The 24,984-nt window shown below is 42.4% G+C and overlaps 1 protein-coding gene across 2 annotated transcripts in view; it reads left to right on the forward strand.

Moving 5' to 3' along the window:
- The window catches only part of CYSTM1 (cysteine rich transmembrane module containing 1), a 73,862-nt gene that overhangs the window by 13,675 nt on the left and 35,203 nt on the right, over positions 1-24,984 (forward strand). For both annotated transcript variants that reach the window (XM_008985979.5, XM_035286016.3), the window contains exon 2: positions 12,180-12,386. In XM_008985979.5, the coding sequence (XP_008984227.2) occupies positions 12,180-12,386 (207 nt within the window). The remainder of the gene's footprint in view (positions 1-12,179; positions 12,387-24,984) is intronic.

Genomic DNA, 24,984 nt, shown 5'->3' on the forward strand with positions numbered 1-24,984 from the left:
TCACTCGTTACCCAGGCTGGAGTGCAATGGCGTGATCTCAGCTCACCGCAACCTCCGCCTCCTGGGTTCAGGCAATTCTCCTGCCTCAGCCTCCTGAGTACTGGGATTACAGACATGTGCCACCATGCCCAGCTAATTTTTTGTATTTTTAGTAGAGACGGGGTTTCACCATGTTGACCAGGATGGTCTTGATCTCTTGACCTTGTGATCCACCCGCCTCGGCCTCCCAAAGTGCTGGGATTACAGGCTTGAGCCACCGCGCCCGGCCCTCAGTATTTATTTTTAAGAAAGTTAGGACATGCTGAATATATAGCTTTAAAATTTTTCTTACACAGTATTACATCATACTTCAAAAGCATAAATTTAAAACAACTGCAAAAAAAAAAAACCCTTGGTTTCTTTCTTGGACATTTTGTTTACTTGGACTTTAGATTGTTTTTTTCCTTTCTCGGTTTTGTTTTGATCTGTTTTTTATGTTGGAGGCTTTCCTCCAATGCCTGATAATATCTGTCCATTCATTTATGTATGAGGCAGTAAAAGGTCCATTAGAAGTTCTGTGTGCATAGGCTTTATGGGTAGTGATTGGATAAGTAATTTCTTTGGTGTCCCCCCAAGTACTAGCAGCTGTCATATTTTTTCCATTGGGACTGTTCAGTTTTCCAGAGGAAAATTTTCCACTTTACTGTCTGTAGAGTCAGTGCCAGTCTGTCTACCAGGTGTCTTGTAATTTAAAAAATGATAATATTGAAAAAAAAATGATTTTCTGCATCTCTACTTTGATGAGATCTTATCGCCATTGACCACCTTTCCAAAGAATAGTTTCTGCCCTTCTTATTGTATGGTAGAATGACTGCTAATCCTGTAATTCTGTTTTGAATGGGATCGTGAGAATAGCAGTGTTTAGTGCAGTCTATTAATGGATCTTGACTGCTGCACTATCTGAGCTGTCCCTTTTGGACCTCTCATTTGTCTTTTAATGATACAATTTACACTGTTTGCATTTGATCCATAGTGAAAGACTTCACTAGAGTAGTGTTTATATTTTACCTAACCAAATTTATAAGGGAGAACAATCATGTTACAAAGTTCAGTATCATACCTTAAATTTAACACTGTTTTGTTTTTCGGTTATGTAAAGTGGTTTGTACTATACTGTGTCAGTGTTAGATAATCTTTTTTGCTTTGCTTTGCTTCTTTACCACCTTGGGAACAATGGATTCCCACTGGATGAAGTCCTGTTTTTCAAATGCCAGCTCTAGGATCTCTGATCCAGCACAGATGCTCTTTCTGTGACTTTTGCTATTCTCTCACTGGGATTTTTTTCTTGTTTAGAGGAAACTGAAAATAGATCCAGATCTTTATTCCTCCAAGATGACTGTCTATATTGGGAACAAAGGGAAAGAGTGTATGTGTGGAAAGAGGTCGTGGTAGCTGGAGCACCTTTGTGGTTTATGCTTTGTATAAATGCCTCTGTGAATAACTCATGGGATTTTTCCCCTCTAGACCTTAGGTTTTTCTTTAGGCAGATGGAGAAAGATACGTACCAAAAATGAGAGGGAAACATGATGAGGGGTAAGTGGTGAAGACATGTACACTTGGAAGGGAGCTTGAGGTTCTCAGGGAGAGAACTGCACAAGATTATGAGGAATAGATGCAAATAGATGCATCAAGAAAAGTCATGAGACATTGAGGTCTGAAGTTGTAGTAGCTCTGTACTCTGTTCTTTTTTCTCCTCACTGCCCATTGTTTTTAGATGAACAGTGTCTTCAAAGAAATATTAATCCGGGGGGTGGGGGAAAGGGAGAACCAGGCAGAGAAAACAGCATGGCATAACCCTGGAGTCAGGGATGCTCAGGTCTTAGCCTCCACTTGACCTACCTCCTATTCCAGAGGCTGGAGGGACTTCCCTTCTACAACCCACCAACCCCAATAGCGGAGCTGGAAGAGCAGGAGATACCCTCCTAGCTCTTCACTCTGGGGGCCTTGGAGCACAGCCCACTCAAGACCCCCTACTTTGACACTGGTGTCTCATGCACTGAGCAGGAAGTGCCTCAATACCATGAATTGCCCACCTTGCAAGAGTGGTCAGGACCCTTGCACCCTGGAGCCACAAGCCTGGGGTCCCCCATCCTGGTGCCTCAAGGGCCACCTGCTGTGGAAGCCGTTTCCCTGGATCTAGAGGATGGGGAGGAGGAGGAAGACTATCTGAACAAGATCAACCCCATCTATGATGCCCTGTCCTATAGCAGCCTGTCGGATTCCTATCAGGGCAAAGGCTTTGTCGTGTCCTGGGCTATGTATGTGTGAGCTAACATGGGCCTACTTCTTGCGTCTCACCTATTGATTTATTAGTTTTCTTGACAAGGATCTAGTGCCCCCTGACCTCTGGCCAGACCACTGTCAGTTAACACACATCCATCCCATTCGTGACTCCTGCCTTGGTGGCTCTACTATGACCTCTAACCCATGAGCTCAGAGAAACTCACCATGATAATGAAATCCTGGTAACCTTATCTCATGAGGCGGGAGGTAGGAAAGGTGCTTCTGCACAACCTCTGACCACAAGGAGTCCTCTCTCAGACTGTGGCCTTAGACCATACCTCTCACCTCCCACCAATGCCTGTAATTTATCTTCAGGCAGTAAATTCCTAATAGATGTGCTGGAGTGGGTGCTAAGGGCTCCCTGCTGCTCAGACCTGAGCCCTCCAGGCAGCAGGGCCCCACTTACCCCCTCCCAACCCTGTTCTCCAAAGGTGGGAGAGAGAGAATTCCCCAGCCAAAGGCAGAGTTTTCTAAGCACCCTCCTGCAAGCAGAAGTCTCTGGGTCCAGGCCCTTCCCTGAGCCCCGCTCCACCCACCCCAGTTCCTACCAACAGAGCAAGAAGCCCATTCTAGTGCTAAACAGGGTGAGCCTCATGCAGACTGTGCCTTGATGGCCCCAACCTTGGGAGAAGAATTTACTGTTAACCTGGAAGACTACTGAATCATTTTACCCTTGTCCAGTGGAATAGGCCCTAAATGTCCCCCTTCAGGGGAAAGTGGGTCATCTGGATTGGAGGGTAGCAATTGATACTGTTTTGTAAACTACATTTCCTACAAAATATGAATTTATACTTTGAAAAAAAAATACAGATCTAGACTTTGCTAGAGGGAGAATGATCTACTTGGTCATGTTGGACTGATCAAGTTAAACTGCAGTTTTAATGAAGTTAGGTTATACACACTGAATTTCAGGACAGAAGTAGTTATGATAACTGTATTGTACATCTGTGATTTAAAAATAAATAATGGAATGGCCATATGGGGATTAACAAGACTGATTTCTGTGTTAACCAGGTTCATTAGGCTTTCTACAACCTTCCTTGTAGGTGAGAGGAAGCAAAATGTATTTGCTTTTCTCCAAATTCATATGATAATCTTAGTGTTAATCACCATGAACCTTTGCATTAGAGTTCCTAGGTCAGGATGTGTTGCCAGTTGTAGACTAGAGAGCAGAAAAGGGAAAGAATTCTACTTTTTTCCTGAGTCCCTTTCAGGCCCTGGAAAAATAAGATGGTGTCAAAAATAGGAGACAGAATGCAGATGTGATTGAATTAGAGACCCTCAAACCATTTGATCCCATAACATAGAGTTTCAATTTATTTATTTTTAAATTGCCTTTTAGGTTTTGGGGTACATGTGTAGAACATGCAAGATAGTTGTATAGGTACACACGTGGCAGTGTGATTTGCTGTCTTCCTCCCCTTCACCCACATCTGGCATTTCTCCCCATGCTATCCCTCCCCAGCTCCCCCGCGCGCCGCTGCCCCTCCCCTTTTCCCCCCAATAGACCCCAGTGTGTAGTGCTCCCCTCCCTGTGTCCATGTGTTTTCATTGTTCATCACCCACCTATGAGTGAGAATATGCGGTATTTCATTTTCTGTTCTTGTGTCAGTTTGCTGAGAATGCTGTTCTCCAGATTCATCCATGTCCCTACAAAGGGCACGAACTCATCATTTCTGATTGCTGCATAATATTCCATGGTGTGTATGTGCCACATTTTCCCAGTCCAGTCTATCATCGATGGGCACTTGGGTTGGTTCCAGGTCTTTGCTATTGTAAACAGTGCTGCAATGAACATTCGTGTGCATGTGTCCTTATAGTAGAACGATTTATAGTCCTTTGAATATATACCCAGTAATGGGATTGCTGGGTCAAATGGAATTTCTATTTCTAGGTCTTTGAAGAATCGCCACACTATCTTCCACAATGGTTGAACTAATTTACACTCCCACCAGCAGTGTAAAAGTGTTCCTATTTCTCCACATCCTCTCCAGCATCTGTTGTCTCCAGATTTTTTAATGATCGCCATTCTAACTGGCATGAGGTGGTATTTCAATGTAGTTTTGATTTGCATTTCTCTGATGACCAGTGATGATGAGCATCTTTTCATGTTTGTTGGCCTCATATATGTCTTCTTTTGTAAAGTGTCTGTTCATATCCTTTGCCCATTTTTGAATGGGCTTGTTTGTTTTTTTCCTGTAAATCTGTTTTAGTTCTTTGTAAATTCTGGATATCAGCCCTTTGTCAGATGGGTAAACTGCAAAAATTTTTTCCCATCCTGTTGGTTGCCGATTCACTCTAGTGACTGTTTCTTTTGCCGTGCAGAAGCTGTGGAGTTTGATTAGGTCCCATTTGTCTATTTTGGCTTTTGCTGCCAATGCTTTTGGTGTTTTGGTCATAAAGTCCTTGCCTACTCCTATGTCCTGAATGGTTTTGCTTAGATTTTCTTCTAGGGTTTTTATGGTGCCAAGTCTATGTTTAAGTCTTTAATCCATCTGGAGTTAATTTTAGTGTAAGGTGTCAGGAAGGGGTCCAGTTTCTGCTTTCTGCACATGGCTAGCCAGTTTTCCCAACACCATTTATTAAACAGGGAATCCTTTCCCCATTGCTTGTTTTTGTCAGGTTTATCAAAGATTGTATGGTTGTAGATATGTTGTGTTGCCACCGATGCCTCTGTTCTGTTCCATTGGTCTATATCTCTGTTTTGGTACCAGTACCATGCTGTTTTGATTACTGTAGCCTTGTATTATAGTTTGAAGTCTGGTAGAACGCAGCCTCCTGCTGTGTTCTTTTTGCTTAGAATTGACTTGGCTATGTGGGCTCTCTTTTGGTTCCACATGAAGTTCATGGTGGTTTTTTCCAGTTCTGTGAAGAAAGTCAGTGGTAGCTTGATGGGGATAGCATTGAGTCTGTAAATTACTTTGGGCAGTATGGCCATTTTCACCATATTGATTCTTCCTAACCATGAACACGGAATGTTTCTCCATCTGTTTGTGTCCTCTCTTATTTCGTTGAGCAGTGGTTTGTAGTTCTCCTTGAAGAGGTCCCTTACGCTCCTTGTTAGTTGTATTCCTAGGTATTTTATTGTCTTTGCAGCAATTGTGAATGGCAGTTCGTTCTTGATTTGGCTCCCTTTAAGTCTGTTATTGGTATATAGGAATGCTTGTGATTTCTGCACATTGATTTTATATCCTGAGACTTTGCTGAAGTTGCTTATCAGTTTCAGGAGTTTTTGGGCTGAAGCGATGGGGTCTTCTAGATATACTATCATGTCGTCTGCAAATAGAGACTATTTGGCTTCCTCCTTTCCTATTTGAACACCCTTTATTTCTTTTTCTTGCCTGCTTGCTCTGGCTAGAACTTCAAGTACTATATTGAATAGAAGTGGTGAGAGAGGGCATCCTTGTCTAGTGCCAGATTTCAAAGGGAATGCTTCCAGTTTTTGACCATTTAGTATGATATTGGCTGTTGGTTTGTCATAAATAGCTTTTATTATTTTGAGATACGTTCCATGAATACCGAGTTTATTGAGGGTTTTTAGCACAAAGGGCTGTTGAATTTTGTCAAAGGCCTTCCCTGTGTCAATTGAGATAATCATGTGGTTTTTGTTTTTGGTTCTGTTTATGTGGTGAATTATGTTTATAGACTTGGGTATGTTGAACCAGACCTGCATCCCCGGGATGAATTCTACTTGATCATGGTGGATAAGCTTTTTGATTTGCTGTTGTAGTCAGCTTGCTAGTATTTTATTGAAGATTTTTGGGTCTATGTTCATCATGGATATTGGCCTGAAGTTTTCTTTTCTTGTTGAGTCTCTGCCGGGTTTTGGTATCAGGATGATGTTGGTCTCATAAAATGATTTGGGAAGGATTCCCTCTTTTTGGATTATTTGGAATAGTTTCAGAAGGAATGGTAACAGTTCCTCTTTGTGTGTCTGGTAGAATTCGGCTGTGAACCCATCTGGACCTGGGCTTTTTTTGTGTGGTAGGCTCTTAATTGCTGCCTCAACTTCAGACCTTGTTATTGGTCTATTCATAGTTTCGGCTTCCTCCTGGTTTAGGCTTGGGAGGACACAAGTGTACAGGAATTTATCCATTTCTTCCAGGTTTACTAGTTTATGTGCATAGAGTTGTTTGTAATATTCTCTGATGATGGTTTGAATTTCTGTGGAATCTGTGGTGATTTCCCCTTTATCATTTTTTATTGCATCTATTTGGTTATTCTCTCTTTTCTTTTTAATCAATCTGGCTAGTGGTCTATCTATTTTGTTGACCTTTTCAAAAAACCAGCTCTTGGATTTATTGATTTTTTGAAGGGTTTTTCATGTCTCTATCTCCTTCTGTTCTGCTCTGATCTTAGTTATTTCTTGTCTTCTGCTAGGTTTTGAGTGTTTTTGATCTTGCTCCTCTAGCTCTTTCAATTTTGATGTTAGGGTGTGAGTTTTGGATCTCTCCCCTCTTCTCATGTGGGTACTTATAGCTATATATTTTCCTCTAGATACTGCTTTAAATGTGTCCCAGAGATTCTGGTATGTTGTATCTTCGTTCTTGTTGGTTTCGAAGAACTTCTTTATTTCTGCCTTCATTTCATTGTTTATCCAGTCAACATTCAAGAGCCAGTTGTTTAGTTTCCATGAAGCTGTGCGGTTCTGAGTTAGTTTCTGAATTCTGAGTTCTAACTTGATTGCACTATGGTCTGAGAGACTGCTATGATTTGAGTTGTTTTGCATTTGCTGAGGAGTGCTTTACTTCCAATTATGTGGTCAGTTTTAGAATAGGTGTGATGTGGTGCTGAGAAGAATGTATATTCTGTGGATTTGGGGTGGAGAGTTCTGTAAATGTCTATTAGGTTTGCTTGTTCCAGGTCTGAGTTCAAGTCCTGGATATCCTTGTTAATTTTCTGTCTGGTTGATCTATCTAATACTGACAGTGGAGTGTTAAAGTCTCCCACTATTGTTGTGTGGGAGTCTAAGTCTCTTTGTAAGTCATTAAGAACTTGCCTTATGTATCTGGGTGCTCCTGTACTGGGTCCATATATATTTAGGATTGTTAGCTCTTCTTGTTTTATCGATCTTTTTACCATTATGTAATGTCCTTCTTTGTCTCTTTTGATCTTTGTTGCTTTAAAGTCTATTTTATCAGAGACGAGAATTGCAACTCCTGCTTTTTTTTTTGCTCTCCATTTGCTTGGTAAATCTTCCTCCATCCCTTTATTTTGAGGCTTTATGTATCCTTGCATGTGAGATGGGTTCCTGGATACAGCACAACGATGGGTTTTGGCTTTTTATCCAATTTGCCAGTCTGTGTCTTTTGATTGGTGCATTTAGCCCATTTACATTTAGGGTTAATATTGTTATGTGTGAATTTGATACTGCCATTTTGATGCTAGCTGACTGTTTTGCCTGTTAGTTGATGCAGATTCTTCATTTTGTTGATGCTCTTTAGCATTTGGTATGTTTTTGGAATGGCTGGTACTGGTTGTTCCTTTCTATGTGTCGTACCTCTTTCAGGAGCTCTTGTAAAGCAGGTCTGGTGGTGACAAAATCTCTGAGTACTTGCTTGTTCGCAAAGGATTTTATTTTTCCTTCACTTCTGAAGCTCAGTTTGGCTGGATATGAAATTCTGGGTTGAAAGTTCTTTTCTTTAAGGATGTTGAATATTGGCCCCCATTCTCTTCTGGCTTGTAGGGTTTCTGCCAAGAGACCTGCTGTGAGTCTGATGGGCTTCCCTTTGTGGGTGACCACCTTTGTGGTGACCCGACCTTTCTCTCTGGCTGCCCTTAGCATTTTCTTCTTCATTTCAACCCTGGTGAATCTGACGATTATGTGCCTTGGGGTTGCTCTTCTTGCGGAATATCTTTGTGGTATTCTCTGTATTTCCTGGACTTGAATATTGGCCTACCTTGCTAGGTTGGGGAAATTTTCCTGGATAATATCCTGAAGAGTATTTTCCAGCTTGGATTCATTCTCTTTGTCACATTCAGGTACACCTATCAAACGTAGATTGGGTCTCTTCACATAGTCCCACATTTCTTGGAGACTTTGTTCATTCCTTTTTGTGCTTTTTTCTCTAATCTTGGCTTTTCTTTTTACTTCATTGAGTTGATCTTCGACTTCTGATATCCTTTCTTTTGCTTGGTTAATTCAGTTGTTGAAACTTGTGCATGCTTCGCGAAGTTCTCGTGTTGTGTTTTTCAGCTCCTTCAATTCACTCATATTCCTCTTTAAGTTGTTCATTCTTGTTATCATTTCCTCAAATCTTTTTTCAAGGTTCTTAGTTTCTTTGCATTGAGTTAGAACATGTTCTTTTAGCTCACGGAAGTTTCTCATTACCCGCCTTCTGAAGTCCGATTCTGTCATTTCATCACACTCATTCTTTGTCCAGCTTTGTTCCCTTGCTGGTGAGGAGTTGTGGTCCCTTGTGGGAGGCAAGGTGTTCTGGTTTTGGGTGTTTTCCTCCATTCTGCACTGGCTTCTTCCCATCTTTGTGGATTTATCCACCTGTCGTCTGAGTAGTTGTTGATTTTCTGATTGGGTCTCTGAGTGGACATCCAGATTGTTGATGATGAAGTATTTCTGTTTCTTAGTTTTCCTTCTAACAGTCTGGCCCCTCTGCTGTAGGACTACTGAGGTCCACTCCAGGCCCTGCTTACCTGGGGTACACCTGTAGCAGCTGCAGAACCATGAGGGTTGCTACCCATTTCTTCTTCTGCTGTCTTTGTCGCTGAATGATGCCCGCCAAATGTCAGTCTGATCAGTCCTTTGTGAGGTGACTCTTTGGATATGCGGGGGTCAGGGAGCTGCTTGAGGAGACTGTACTTTATACTTGAGGAGACAGTCTGTACTTTATAGGAGCTCAAGTGCTGAGCTGTGAGCTCTGTTGTTCTTTCAGGGCTGCTAGGCAGGTACATTTAAGTCTGCTGCAGCAGAACTCATAAAGCCCCTTTTTTTTCCTCAGATGCTCTGTCCCGGGGAGTTAGGGCTTTATTTATGAGTATCCATTGCACTGTCCTGCCCAGCAAGGAGGCAGTCTAATCACTGCCTGCCTGTAGTGGTTATGCTGAGGTGTTGTGGGTTCCGCCCTGCTGCCATGGGCTCTGCCCTGCTGCCGTGTGTAATTCCCTGTAGTCCTGTTTATATGGGTGTGGTTAGAGCTGCTGTGGTGATGATGGCCCACCTCTGTAGTGGTGGACTCTCTCTGTTATGGCGGGTTGCCTTGGCAATGGCAGGCTGCGTCAGCAATGGCAGTGTACCTCCGTAGGGGTTGAGTGCCTCGGTAATGGCGGACGCCCCTCCCGCTCTGAGCACCGTCCTGGGTTCAGCTGTGCTTGCTGTGAAACTCTCAACACCGAGCGTTTCCAATTGCTGTTTTTTTTGTTTTTGTGGGGGTGGGACCCGCTGAGCCTGATCATCTGGCTCCCTTCCTCAAAGCCCCCCGCCTTTTTTTTTTTTAAGTTGAACAGTTGACTCTCCCAGGTGTTCCAGTCGCCTGCTGAAAGGGCGCCGGGATCTGTGTGATTTCCCGTGCAGTGACCCACTGCGCTGGCTGGAACCACATTGCTGCCTGGGAATCTCCTTGCCTGGCTTTCTGTTTAAGTCCCGTTTAATCAGATGAATGTGCTAATCTGCCTTCCGAAATCTCCAATTGCCAGTTTAACAGGGCAACCAAACCAGTGAATTTTGTACGGAGTGCTGCTGCGCTGCGGCCCCAGCCCAAACAGCCGTGCTGGTGGCCCGTGCGGCTCCTACACCTGGGAATCTCCTGGTCTGTGGGCAATAGAGATCTGTCTGGAAATGCAGCGTGCATTCACCATCTGTGGTTTCACTGGGAGCTGCAATCCTGAGTTGGTCCTACAGCACCATCTTCTCTCTCCGAGTTTCAATTTATAATCAACTCCTTTAAATGACACTCTCCACCAGCATCTCCTTCTACTAGGTTTAAGTCCCTACTCCTACCCATCAGTCTGTTTACCACATTTTCTAAAAAATTATTGTCCTTACGTTTGTTTCAACCAGTTGCCCAAGGGTAGGGTTTGAGGCATATTGATCTCTATATCCCACTACTTAGTCCAGTGTCAAGAAAGCACTTAATAAATGTATGTTTGTGAATGTCACCCAGAAGTGCTCATTACCTTACCTTACCATTGGTTTCCAGGACTGGAAATTCTACAGTGGTAGCTTAGGTTAGGCCAGGCTTCAGTCTTTGATTTATGAGCTGTTAAAAAGTCATCTTGAATCCCATTTCTTTCTTTTTTGCTCTACCTTTCTGAATGGCCCACTTAATCTTAAAGCTGGCTCCTTCTCAGGGCTGCAGATTGGCTGTCAGCAATTTTGTAGGCCATATATCTTTCCTAGACTTTGTGTGTCCCTGTGTACAGGGGAAGGGAAGGTTGGGTGGGAGTGTGTTAAGAGAGTCTGAGCTTTTTACTTATTGAACCACTTCAGAACCAGTCTCAGTGGCCAGGGAGTGTCATTTGCATCTGGGTTAAGTCATGAATTTCTTGAATCAATTATGATGAAAAAGGAAAGAGAATGACTCCTATTGGCTTAGATAGACTAGGTTCACCCTGCAGCTAGATGGGATGAGCTTTCTCTGAAGCATATGAACTACAAGAAGAATGAGTAGACACCTACCTGGAAACCTGACTACTGTTGGGAGGGGAGAATATGGGTGTTGTGTTGGCAACCAATAAAATCCACCACTACTGTAGCCCAGATTTTCTAGCAAACCTAGACTATTTATGACTATTCCATCCCTTATATAATAAAAGTCACTTAGGAATTTATTGGTTGCATGTTATGGAAAAGAATTAATAGTGATATTATTGCATTTTAAATCCGAAACTCTTCCCTACTATTTGGTTGGTGATAGAAAACACTCAAATAGGTAAAAAGTTAACTATCGATATAAGATATGGGTAACAGTGCAAGGAAGCAGTATGACAGATGATATCACGTTTAAGTGAGTCATCCATAGAGTATATACTTTGCATTCCCCAGTAATTGTTGGTTTTAAATCTGAAAGTCACTGTGCCAGGCACTGTGGAGGTTAAAGAGATAAAAGAAACAAGATGCTGGTCCTGGAAACTTCAAGCCCAATCAAGAGAATGATTGACAGGCTTGAGGGCTGGGAAGCGTGGCTTCCCTCACAGAAGCAAACCACCGAGGACAGGGTCCTGTAAACACAAATAAGGGTTCCTGGTGAACCCTCCAGAGTCTCAGGGACCTGGATAGGCAGAGGAGACAGTTGGCATTCTCTATAGACAGCACTGTCCAACTGCCCAGAGCAGCAGGTCTAGGGAGAACAACCAGATCACCCCAATCCCCAGAGCAACAGTGGTGATTACAAACTTTGGTTGGTCATTGCTGGCAATGCTGCTTGTTAGAAGACCCCACTGTGGCTCAACCCTGTTGATTGGAGAGTTTCTACTAGTGGTTCAGCTTCCACTGATATGGCTCATAGTGCTGTTAGAACACTTTCTTAAAGCTATGCAATCACATTTATGGACGTTTCAGAGGATTTAAAAAACAAAATATCTTGTTACTCCTTTAACACATTTATTTAGGGTGCTTGTGCCAGGCACTGTGTGGTGCTCTAGGGACATGGTAGTGATCCAAAACTAACTTGATTTCTGCTGTCACAACCTACAGTCTAGTGGGGCAAAAAGGCAAAAGGCAAATAAATACATAAAATAATTGTCAATTGTAGTGATGGTGAGAAGGAAACAAAATGGGCAGAGCTAGAGATCTGCACAAGGCTTGATACACCTTTAAGGTATTGTGTAAATGATCTTATGGGTTAGAATTTTATTCCTGATGATTCCTGATGCAAATGATTTTCATTCTTTTTGTCTCTTAGGTGTACTTTACAGGTCCCCGATGAACCCAGAGAACCCTCCACCATATCCGGGCCCTGGTCCAACGGCCCCATACCCACCTTATCCACCACAACCAATGGGTCCAGGACCTATGGGGGGACCCTACCCACCTCCTCAAGGGTACCCCTACCAAGGATACCCACAGTACGGCTGGCAGGGCGGACCTCAGGAGCCTCCTAAAACCACAGGTGTGTGTCTGTGAATATGTTGGTGTGCATGTGTGCAGTCCCGTGTCACCAGAGGAAATGTTTGCATGTTTTCTTTGGCAGAGAAGAAACTCTTTCCGGCCTTTGCAACTTGTGCTTGATGTCCCCAAAGCTTGATGATGGCTTAAGGTGGCTTTTTACTCCTGAGAAGAGGCCCCAAGTCAGCTCTGCCTACTACATTCACACCTCTTGTCCCCTCTGGGGCTGATAACCTGGCCAGTATGTTTCCCGAGGGCCACCCTCTAGAACACTGAGGGGTGGGGAGGGAATTACCAGTTGGGTCTTTGCTCTACAGCCAACTTTGTATTTTAGGTTTAGTAATTAACCTCTTGACTTTATTTTATCTGTCTGCTTGTTGACCCTCAAGTCATCTTCTTGCCCCTGCTACTGGGTTTGTTTTTTGTTTTTTTTTTTTAACTAAATGTTATCATAATTCTATTTAACCTGCCAGTTGAGTTTTCAGGAGGCTCTTGAGTCCTTCTTGGGTGCTGGAACAGTGCTACTCAAAGTTCAGTCTGCAGACAAATGCCTGCCAATGAACAGCAAACAGTTATGGACTATATAATAAATGCAGAAAGTGAGAGTAAACATTTAGAAACTTTCAGAACAATTTGGTATTGCTGTGACATCCAAGCATGTAATCTTGCATTTTACAGAAAGTATCAGTCTGTGAAGGATTAAAAATAAAATATCTTGAGAAGCACTGTGCCAGATGTCTTGGTCACTATTTTATAGCCCTTTGGTTGGCAGAATAGCTGCCTTCTTAATAGCTCTTTCAGCTTTTTAAGATAGCTATTTCTTAAAAAGTGCTTATTATGGCCAGGCATAGTGGCTCACACCTGTAATCCCACCTTTGGGAGGCCAAGGTAGGTGGATCACTTGAGGTCAGGAGTTCAGACTAGCCTGGCCAACATGGTGAAACCCCATCTCTACTAAAAGTACAAAAATTAGCCAGGCATGGTTGTATGTGTCTGTAGTCCCAGTTACTTGGGAGGCTGAGGGAGGAGAATGGCTTGAACCTGGGAGGCAGAGGTTGCAGTGAGCTGAGATCACACCACTGCACTCCAGCCTGGGCAATGGAGCAAGACTCCATCTCAAAAAAAAAGTGTTCATTTTGTGTCACATCGTGTCTTAAGAGCTTTATATACATTAACATTTAATCCTTGCAACAATCCTATGAAGTTATTCACATTTTATAGTGATGTTATAGAGGTACAAAGTTAGAGTAATGACTTCCCCGAGGTCATCCAGCTAGAAGGAGCACTTTCCAGATTAGAATCCTGATAGTTTGGCCTCAAAATCTGTACCTATAATTTATTGCTCTAACTGTTGTGCCTCTCCTGCCTTTTCTGAGCTGACTCACATTCATCTGAATGTACTGCATTATGCTTCCTCTGAGAGATTTTCCTATCATTTAATTCTTTACTAATCAAAGTAATAACAGAATTGATGGTTAATTTTATTTTATGACTTGAAGATTCTCTAGAATAAGAATTTTGCATTCATGGAAAAGATTAGACTTTTTTTTTTTTTTTTTTTTTTTGAGACAGAGTCTCACACTCTCTCCCAGGCTGTAGTACAGTGGGTTCAAGCAATTCTCCTGCCTCAACCTCCGGAGTAGCTGAGACTACAGGTGTGCGACACCATGCCCAGCTAATTTTTTAAAATATTTTTAGTAGAGACAGGGTTTCACCATATTGGCCAGGATGGTCTCAATCTCCTGACCTCATGATCCACCTGCCTTGGCCTCCCAAAACGCTGGGATTACAGGCATGAGCCACCATGCCTGGTGGAAAAGATTATACTTCCACAGTGTCAAAGCTTATACTTTGTTAAGCTTGAATCGAATATTTGAATACCTTTAAAGAATTTAGTTTATCTGAAAGAAAACTTTTGCAATCCAAGACTGTATTCTGTTGTAACAGTTTTTATAATGCATGCTCGGAATAGGGCAGAAAGTAATAACCAGTGTAATCAGAGTAGTTGATTACACTGAGTAATGTCAGGCCTGTGACATCAGAGAAAGTTTTTCTAAAAATAAACCTCAGCTTCTGGGCTTTCTGCTTCAAAATAAGGTAACCTTGTGATGAATGGAAGAAAGCAGAAAATACTACATATGGTATGATTCCATTTATGTGAAATTCAAAAACAGACAAAAAGTATCTGTAATGCCAGAGATCAAAATAATGGTTACTCTTGGCTGTGGAGTCGGGAAACTAGGGTAGGACTGGTTATTCACTGGGATGGGAACAAAGGAACCTTCTGGAGTGTTAGGAATGTTCTATATCTTAATCTTGATATAAACATTCTTTAAGATAGTTATGACTTGTGTACTTTGCTATACACTATATGTCAATGGAAAAACATAGCCAAGCATTTGAGTTATCTGGTAGACTCAGCCCAATGCCTGCCTGGTGTTAGGTCTTTCACCTCTAGCCCTCATGCTTCCTGTTCATTTCTAGGTCAATATTGTGTATACCGACTCTCTAACTAGCATTTGAAGAGTTTAGAACTTTATTGAGTTTGTTTAGCATAAGTACTTCCTAGGTTCAGTGGACTTTGTCCACTGTTTGTGCAGAAAATACAGATTTGATCATCTGTCTTACCTTTCATGTAATTTAAGTATTGATGTCAGCCTTTTGGATGAAAAATAATTTCTTCATTCTTTTTAGGGTTAAATGGCTCTTCAGTTCATTCAGTGTTACCAATCATAATTGATTTCACAAATGCAGTTGAAAGCTGTTTAATATCCTTTCCTACAGATATACCTAGGAATTTCTTTCTCTGTCATTAGCTTGTGAATTGTTAACTGCCCAGATCCATTGTGTACCTAAACATGGCAGGTAGTGCTAAATGGTTAAGTTTTGTCATCTGGGGTCCAGGTTCTGTGAATGGAACTCTTGGAAGGATGTAGGCTCACTGAGGGACGAAGCCTTTAGGGGATGCAGTTCATTCCTTGCTCTGCTATTACTTGTGGGATTCCCAGTCAGAATTATGTGTTCTCATGCTGAGTATCTGAGCTCTATATGGAAATTTCAGCTTTTTCTTTCCAGCTGGATGATTTTAGATTTATCTACTACTATAGATATTCTCTCTCCACTCAAGTTCAAGTGTGTAGTGTATTATTTTAATGACTACATAGGTAGAAATGATTTCTTTTTCAAAGGAGGGAGGATCTCCTTTATCCTTAATTTGTGTCTGGTAATTAGGGTTTAAGAAAGGGGTGATGGGGCCAGGCACAGTGGCTCAGGCCTGTAATCCCAGCACTTTGGGAGGCCTAGGTGGGCCAATTGCCTGAGCTAAGGAGTTCAAGACCAGCCTGGGCAACACAGTGAAACCTCATCTCTACTAAAATACAGAAACTTAGCCAGGTGTGGTGGTGTGCACCTGTAGTCCCAGCTACTCAGGAGGCTGAGGCAGGAGAATTACTTGAACCCAGGAGGCAGAGGTTGCAATGAGCCCAGATTGCTCCACTGCACTCCAGCTCGGGTGACAGAGCAAGACTCCATCTCCAAAAAAACAGGTGTGATGAATGGATGGGTAGGATGGGTAGGGTGGGTAGATGGCTAACCTAAACAGAACCTTCCTTGATCATCTGTTTATGATTCAGAATTCATGTGTCAGAGATTGTAGCAAAAAAAAAAAAAAAAAAGCCAACCATTTGTTTTTGTAAAAAGCTAAACTTTTGGAAGCCATGTGATTGGAAGCAGCAAGTGCTTGTGGGAGTAAGGCCTTCCAGAAGAGTATACCTGCAGATTATGTCAAGGATCTCCTGGGTGGTTTTTAAGAATAACAACTAGTGTTTCTTGAGCACCATGCTTGGTGTTAGCTTTATGTAATCTTCACAACAACCGCATAGTATCAGTCCCATGTTATGGAAGTGGAATCTGAGGCTCAGAAAGGTTGTGTCTAAGTTATCTGTTGTGCAACATATCATTCCCAACTCACTGGCTTAAAACAACAATGATTTATTATTTCTCATGATTCTCTGAGTTGGCTGGGAATGTCTTCTTGCTTCGTGTGATCTCTCCTGGGGTCACTCATGTTACTTAATTCAGCTGTCAGCCTGGTTGGGTGTAAGCTATCCAAGATGACCTTACTCACATGACGAGGGTGTCTTGGTTTGCCTCCATGAGGTCTCTCCCAGCACACAGTCTCTCATCATTGGGTGGTCTAGCCTGAGCTGCTCTACATAACAACTAGCTTCCAACAGAGTGAAAATGGAAGCTGCCAGGATTTTGGGCTAGGCCCAGAACTGGCACAGCATCACTTACCCCTTATTCCAGTGTTCAAAACAAGTGTCAAGGCCAGCTACTTTCGATAGGAGGGGGAAAAGATACTACCTCCCTCCTCCCCTTCTTTTGTTGGCAAAAGTTTTATTGAAATATAATTCATATACTGTACAGTTCACCCATTTAAAGTTGTACAATCCAATGGTTTTCAGTTTATCAGCAGTTTTTCAGCCATCACCACTATCATAATTCTAGAACTTTTTTCTTTTCTTTTTTTTTTTTTTTGAGACGGAGTTTCGCTCTTGTTACCCAGGCTGGAGTGCAATGGTGCGGTCTTGGCTCACCATGACCTCCGCCTCCTGGGTTCAGGCAATTCTCCTGCCTCAGCCTCCTGAGTAGCTGGGATTACAGGCACGTACCACCGTGCCCAGCTAATTTTTTGTATTTTTAGTAGAGACAGGGTTTCATCATGTTGACCAGGATGATCTCGATCTCTTGACCTCGTGATCCACCCGCCTTGGCCTCCCAAAGTGCTGGGATTACAGGCGTGAGCCACTGCAGCCGGCTTTCTTTTTTTTTTGTTATACTTTAAGTACCGAGATACATGTGCAGAATGTGCAGGTTTGTTACATAGATATATACATGCCATGGTGGTTTGTTGCACCCATCAACCTGTCATCTACATTAGGTATTTCTCCTAATGCTATTCCTTCTTTAGCCCCCCCAACCCCGTGACATGCCCCGGTATGTGATGTTCCACTTCCTGTGTCCATGTGTTTTCATTGTTCAACTCCCACTTACAAGTGAGAACATGCAGTGTTTAGTTTTCTGTTCCTCTGGTAGTTGCTGAGAATGATGGTTTCCAGCTTCATCCCTGTCCCTGCAAAGGACATGAACTTGTCCTTTTTTTATGACTGCATAGTATTCCATGGTATATATGTGCCACATTTTCTTTATTCACTCTATTATTGATAGGCATTTGGGTTATTTCCAAGTCTTTGCTACTGTGAATAGTGCTGCAGTAGACATCCATGTGCATGTGTCGTTATAGTAGAATGATTTATAATCCTTTGGGTATATACCCAGTAATGGGATTGCTGGGTCAGACAGTATTTCTCATTCTAGATCCTTGAGGAATCACCACAATGGTTGAACTAATTTACACTCCCACCAGCAGTGCAAAAGTGTTCTGTTTCTCTACATCCTCTCCAGCATCTGTGGTTTTCTGACTTCTTATTGTTTTGTTTGTTGATTTGTTTTGTTTTTTGAGACAGAGTCTTGCTCCGTTGTCCAGGCTGGTGTGCAGTGGCATGATCTCAGCTCACTGCAACTTCTGCCTCAGCCTGCTGAGTAGCTTGGATTAGAGGCTCGCACCACCACACCCAGCTGATATTTGTATTTTTAGTAGAGATGGGGTTTCACCATGTTGGTCAGGCTGGTCTTGAACTCCTGACCTCATGATCTGCCCACCTCAGCCTCCCAACATACTGGGATTTACAGGTGTGAGCCACCACACTTGGCCATTTCCTGACTTTTTAATAATCACCATTCTAACTAGGATGAGATAGCATCTCATTGTGGTTTTGATTTACATTTCTCTAATGACCAGTAATAATGAACTTTTTTACATGTTTGTTGGTCACATAAATATCTTCTTTTGAGAAGTGTCTGTTCATATTCTTTGTCCACTTTTTTTATTTTTATTTTTTGCTCTATCACTAGGCTGGAGTGCAGTGGTGCAATCTCGGCTCACTGCAAACTCCGCCTCCTGGATTCAGGCAATTCTCCTGCCTCAGCCTCCCAAGTAGCTGGGACTTCAGGTGCGTGCCACCACACCTAGCTAATTTTTTGTATTTTAGTAGAGATAGGGTTTCACCATGTTGGCCAGGATGGTGTCGATCTGACCTCATGATCCGCCCACCTCAGCCTTCCAAAGTGTTGGGATCACAGGCGTGAGCCACCACACCCAGCCCTTTCGCCCACTTTTTGCTGGGGTTGTTTTTTTTTCCTTGTAAATTTGTATAAGTTCCCTGTAGATTCTGGATATTAGCCCTTTGTCAGATGGAGAGATTGCAAAAAATTTCTCCCATTCTGTAGGTTGCCTGTTCACTCTGATGATAGTTTCTTTTGTTATGCAGAAGCTCTTTACTTTAATTAGATCTCATTTGTCAATTTTGGCTTTTGTTACCATTGCTTTGGTGTTTTAGTCATGAAGGCTTTGCCCATGCCTATGTCCTGAATGGTATTGCCTAGCTTTTATTCTAGGGTTTTTATGGTTTTAGGTCTTATGTTTAAGTCTTTAATCCATCTTGAGTTAATTTTTGTGTAATACATAAGGAAGAGGTCCAGTTTCAGTTTTCTGCATAGGGCTAGCCAGTTTTCCCAACACCATTTTTTAAATAGGGAATCCTTTCCCCATTGCTTGTTTTTGTCAGGTTTTTTAAAGATCAGATGGTTGTATATGTGTGGCGTTACTTCTGAGGCCTCTGTTCTCTTCCATTGGTCTATATACAGAACATTTTCATCACCCCAAAAAGAAGCCCTTTAGCAATCACTCCCCATTTCCTTCTATCCTTCCCCACTATTAATCTACTTTGTCTATTCTGGAAATTCTATATAAATGGAACCATACAATATTTAGTCTTTTGTGACTGGCTTCTTTTACTTAGCTTAATATTTCCAGGGTTCCATGGCTGCACAGTTGGTGCGGTCCTGCCGGAGAGGAAGAGACACTCAGACCAGAGGAGGGGTGTGCATGCGCCTACCCGCTTGCCAGAAGTAGATTCTGGACAGTCAGCTCTTCATCTGCCCAACTGTGTAGCATCTGCATTGCCCAGTCTTTCACTTGTGCCAAGGTTGATGCAGGATTTGTTCTCTGTCCAGCAGTCACTTCTGCCAGAGCTGAAGAGTTGCCCTGTCTCTCTTCCACATCTCCTTTAAGAGCTCTGGTGATAAGGACATGATGCTTTTACTGAACTTTCTTATCCTAGCACATGCTTCAATAGTTCAAGGAACTTGAAATACTTTTCCTTACCTTTACCCCATCCCTATCTTTACTCCTCACACCCTGTAAGACATTAGTAAAATAAGAAATTAAAAGTTATGAATCCCACCAAAAAAAAAAAAAAATATGTCCAGGGTTCATCTATGTTGTAGCATGTATCAATACTTCATTCCTTCCTATTGCCAAATAATATTCATTGTGGGTTTGCCACATTTTATTTATCCTTTCATTGGTTGATGGGCATTTATGTTGTTTCTACTTTCTGGCTATTAGGAATAATGAATAATGGCTGTTATAAACATTTGTGTAAAATAGGCTTCATCTTGGAGGAACAGCATGTGAATACAGGGTGAGAGGAATTGGTGACCATCTCTGCAGACACTCCACCACATTCTGCCCTTTGCTTTCACAAATTCACAGGCCTCTCATATGCAAAATATATCCACCCTCTTCTACTACCACTAAATATCTCATCCAATAACCACATCAGCTTCAAATCCCGGATGTTATCATCTATGTAGTCTGTATGTAGGTAAGGCCTCTAACCTGCCATACTGGTCCATATAACCTAACTTTGTTCATGCTGCTTTCTTTACTTCCCACCTCTCATTCCCACTCTGCTACAGTCTACCCTATGCATCTCTGAGATCAAAAGAAAATACCCTTCTTCCTTGAAGCTTTTCCTTACCTATACTACACCTCCAGTAGACTTCTTTCAGAGCTTTTCTTCTTGCTCCAGATTCAATAGTGTCTACCTTCCAGTCCATTGTAGCTTTTTAATGTCTGAATTCAGTCAACCATGCTCTTAGTGTTTAGGCTTTCATTGTTTGTTTTGGTCAAGACTCTTAAGGCTACAAGTGATAGAACCTCAGCCTTAGATATTAACCAGCAACAGAGGTTCACTAGACATCTGAGTAAAGAAAGCCTCCAAGATGAAAGATGGTGATCCAAACAGACAGAAATAACGGATTCGGAGGGAAAAACATTGCAGGGAGAAGAAAATCAGAAAGTGGGGGAACACTGTAATATTCTTTTTTTTTTGACATGGAGGCTCGCTCTGTGACCCAGGCTGGAGTGCACTGGCACAATCTCGGTTCCCTGCAACCTCCGCCTCCAAAGTTCAAGTGATTCTCCTGCCTCAGCCTCCCGAGTAGCTGGGATTACAGGCATGCAGCACCATGCCGAGCTAATTTTTGTATTTTTAATAGAGACGAGGTTTCACTATGTTGGCCAGGCTGGTCTCAAACTCCTGAACTCAGGTGATCCACCGCCTTGGCCTCCCAAAGTGCTGGGATTACAGGTGTGAGCCACTGCACCTGGCCTTCTAATATTCTTAAGATATATGGAAGATAAATTTTACTGAAATAAGAGCAGTGGTGCTGTATAAAATCAACTCTAGAAACAAAGGCACTTAGCCAAGAAGAATGTGAAACCGACCTCAGCCTAAGGATTAGCTTCAAAAGGTCCATTTGGCAGCCAGATCTTGCCAGACAAGAATTTAAGGCATTTGCTATAGGTGGAAGGTTGATGTATGTTTTGGTTATCTATTGTAACGTCATAAAGCACCCCCAGTCTTAGAGGTTCTGTAATTTGGACAGGGCTTGGCAGGAAAAGTTGATTCATTTCTGTTCCTTGTTGGCATCTTCTGAGGCTGGAACATAGATAACGATAAGCAGTTTGCTGGATTGGGTTTGTACGCTTTCTACCATTCCGTATGATTCATAAAGTTTCCTCTTGGCTTTGTATTATGTCCAAAAGGGTACTCTTGGGTTGACTTACACCTGCAGTACAAAAAAAGAAGCCATTTGGTTTGGCCAGTGCTTCAAAAGAGAGAAAGCAGGGAAAGCATGATGGCAGACTGCTGGGAGGAGTCAGGAGGTACCTGACATGCTAGTATTTTTGTGTACATTCCAAACCAGTGTTGGGCTTCTCCACTTTTACTGGCTTTGTTTGATCTTATTATCCTTGAAGATTTGATTAAATTCAACCATATTTTGTCAACTGTTTCAGTTCCAATGGAATCTTGTACTTCTGGTTCATTATAACAAGAAATTATCCAAGTCCAAAAAGAAAAATCATATCTGGTATTTCAGCTGAGGTGACTGAAATGGGTTGGGGTTGGATGTCTTTGTCCCTCTGCTTGGTGTCTCAGTGCTGCTATCAAAGCATGAGAGTTTCAGGGTAGGTGGGCTTTTACCTTCTAATTTTGAAACAATTTCAGACTAGGAAAACATTGCAAAGATGATACAAATGATTCTATATACCTTTCACCCCAATTTCCTCAAACCTTACATAGCCACAATACAATGATCTATGAGGCTTTTTCACAACCTTGGCTCAGAAGTCACACAGTGTCACTTCTGTCACACTCTTGGTCAAAGCAACATGAGGTCTATCTGGCCTAGATTCAAAGGGAGGAAAACAGACTTCATTCCTTGTTGGGAGAGTGGTAAGTCACATTGCAAAAAGGCACATGGGATGGGAGATCTTTGGAAACACTACCGCAAGTTTTCAGTGGTGACAAGTGAATTCCTGTTCACTGAAACATTCTAAATAACAGAACTATTTATAGATTCTAATAAATATGCCATAGTATCAGGACTGTTTAAAGTGAAAAATACTATCTCTAGTCTTAGAATATAAGTGATTGGTCATTATATGGATAGTCCTACGAATTGGTTAGAAAGTCATGGAAGAAGAGGTTTTTTTATTTCATCAGTAATTAAAGTGACTTCCCTTCAAATACCTTGAATCATGATCTTCTGGGTTAATCATTACCCTCTGACCTCATAGCAAGCATCAGTAGCAATTGGAGCTCCTTCCACTAAGCATTGAATATGGCTTCAGTATACTCCAGCATTTTAGGCAGGAACCATGGACAGATTTGAATTGTTGGGTAAGATGAACCCATTTACCATTCCTTGCTAGGTTAACCCCCTCTTTTTAGAGGTATTTAAACAAGCCCAGAGCAGTTTAGTGACTTGCCAGGATCAGAGTTTTGAACAGACTATAAGTCTCCTGCCATGTGCAGTGGCTCATGCCTGTAGTCCCAGCAATTTGGGAGGCTGAGACAGGAGGATTGGAGGCCAGGAGTTCGACACCAGCCTAGGCATTATAATAAGACACCACACATCTCTACAAAAAAGAAAAAAATTATCCAGGTATGGTGGTGCTTGCCTATAGTCCTAGCTACTCAGGAGGCTGAGGCAGGAGGACCACCTGAGTCCAGGAGTTCGAGGCTACAGTGAGCTAGGATTGAGCCACTGCACTACAGCTTGGGCAACAGAGCAAGACCCTGTCTTTCAACAACAGCAACAACAACAAAATGTCTCCTGATCCCAGGCTAAGTACATTATGCCCTGCTGCTGTAATCCAGCACAGATTCCACAGAAATTCTCAAACACCCACCAAAGGAAAATATTTTTAGCCTTCTCCCTTCCTTGTTTGCACTCCCCACTCCCAAAACACACAAAAACAAAACAAAAAAATACCTAAAAGTTATAGCTGAACAGCAGTTTCCTGGTAGACAGAAGTAAAGTGGAGTGCAATAAAGCTGGATTCAAATCTCATTAACACTAAGACCTGAGCAAATTATTTTACCTCCCAGCTCTTTGAGTGTGCCCTGCCTTCCCTTGTATTCTTCTCAAAACCAAGAGTTTTTTCTTCTTTCACCTCTGCTTCCATTGCACCATGAACAGTGCTGAGTGTGTGTGTGTGTGTGTGTGTGTGTGTGTGCGCGCGCGCAGTAAATAAAGAGTTAGATGAATGCAAATATTACCATTTCAAAGGGTGGCTGTGAGTTCATGTTCAGTGTCTGGTCCCCTTGTCACTTTCCTTTGGAGACTTTTCCCTTGCTATTTAACTCCTGTGAGTCCAGATATTGGGGTTTTATATATGTTCTTCTGGGGTAGGACTGAAATATCTGGCAACATACTGATTTAAAATGAAATAAGTTCTACTTCAGCACAGTCCTTTGGGATGCCCCCATGGAGCTCAAAAGCCTAATTGGCCTTTGAACCAGGTTTCTAAGCCTGTATGCAAGGAACTACCCAGTGACCCTGGTTCTTTGTGATTTGAAGCAATGAAAAGGGAGTGCATCTTCAGGGGTACCTTTTGGGCCCATCGGGCCATTGGCCAACCAGCAGAATGTTATGAGAGGCCTCTTGTATTCCACCATCAGAGATTGTGGAGGAAGTGATAGAATGATATTTTTCTCCTGCACACTCTTCTTGGTGCCTCATGCTGCTTTCATTAGTGAGAGGATAGAAGAGGAAGGAAATTTAAGTCTGGCATCCCTGGCTAATTGGCTCTAAGTATGGAATTACTGCCTGGCTTGTTTGAGCCTTTTATACTTTCTTTCATCAGAAACTCCAATCAGGCATTTTTCATTGCCCTGGGAAGCCTTTCCAGCATAGACAATTCCAGTGCCTTCTTTCTTTGCCAGATATCAGATGACAGAATGTCCCAACAAGGACACTGTTTAGTGCCACCAAAAGCCACCTTGGCTTAGGAATCTAGGTAGAGTTTCTCCAGTTCCCTGAGCTTCTGCTTTCTTGTCTTTAGAGCTGAGATTATAGGATTGTAATAAAGAATAAATAAAGTAATGTACCTTTAGAGTTTGCGGCACCTTGATGAGTAGTGAGGAAGTTAGTGCCCTCCCCCAGCCCACACAGATTTTCTCAATTTTTGCTTATGGACGGATAGGGGTAGGGAAGACAAAACTCTCTGGAAAGCAGGGAAAGCCAGTTGCTGAGGGTCACTCCTGATCTGTCCCCACTGGTCTGAGGAAACTAGGACAGCTCCAAAGTCATCTCTCATCTGCAGTTTTGGCCATATAACTGGTCCCCTCCTCCTGGTCATGCCCTCTGGTTTCTTATTCACAGACCCTCTAATAGCTTTCCATTTTACTGGAGTGAAAGCCAGAATCCTTGTAGGGACTAGCAAGTCCCTTTGTGAGCAGGCTGCTGCAACTTCTCTGACTCCTGCCCCTGTGCCCTCTGCTCTGCTTTCCCTCCCTTCCTTACCAGGCACAATCCAACTCTAGGGACTTTGCCCTTGCCATGCCCTTCCCTCAGACATCCACAGTCTACAGTCTTACTTTCTTTTGAGTCTTGTTCAGCTGTCACCTAGTCAGAAGGGCATTCTAGTCACCTCTTGCCTCCCCGACCCCATATAATATAGCACCCCCACTGGCACACTCTGTCACTGTTCTTCTACCTGTTTTCCCTGCCTAACATTCTGTGTTTACTTATTCATTGCCTGCCTTTCTCTTCCCACTGGAGTATAAGCTCCTTGAAGGCAGGGATTTTTGAATGTTATATTCATTACTAAATTTTAAATATTT

The sequence above is a fragment of the Callithrix jacchus genome, chromosome 2 (genome assembly GCF_049354715.1).
Source record: "Callithrix jacchus isolate 240 chromosome 2, calJac240_pri, whole genome shotgun sequence".
Classification (NCBI taxonomy): domain Eukaryota; kingdom Metazoa; phylum Chordata; class Mammalia; order Primates; family Cebidae; genus Callithrix; species Callithrix jacchus.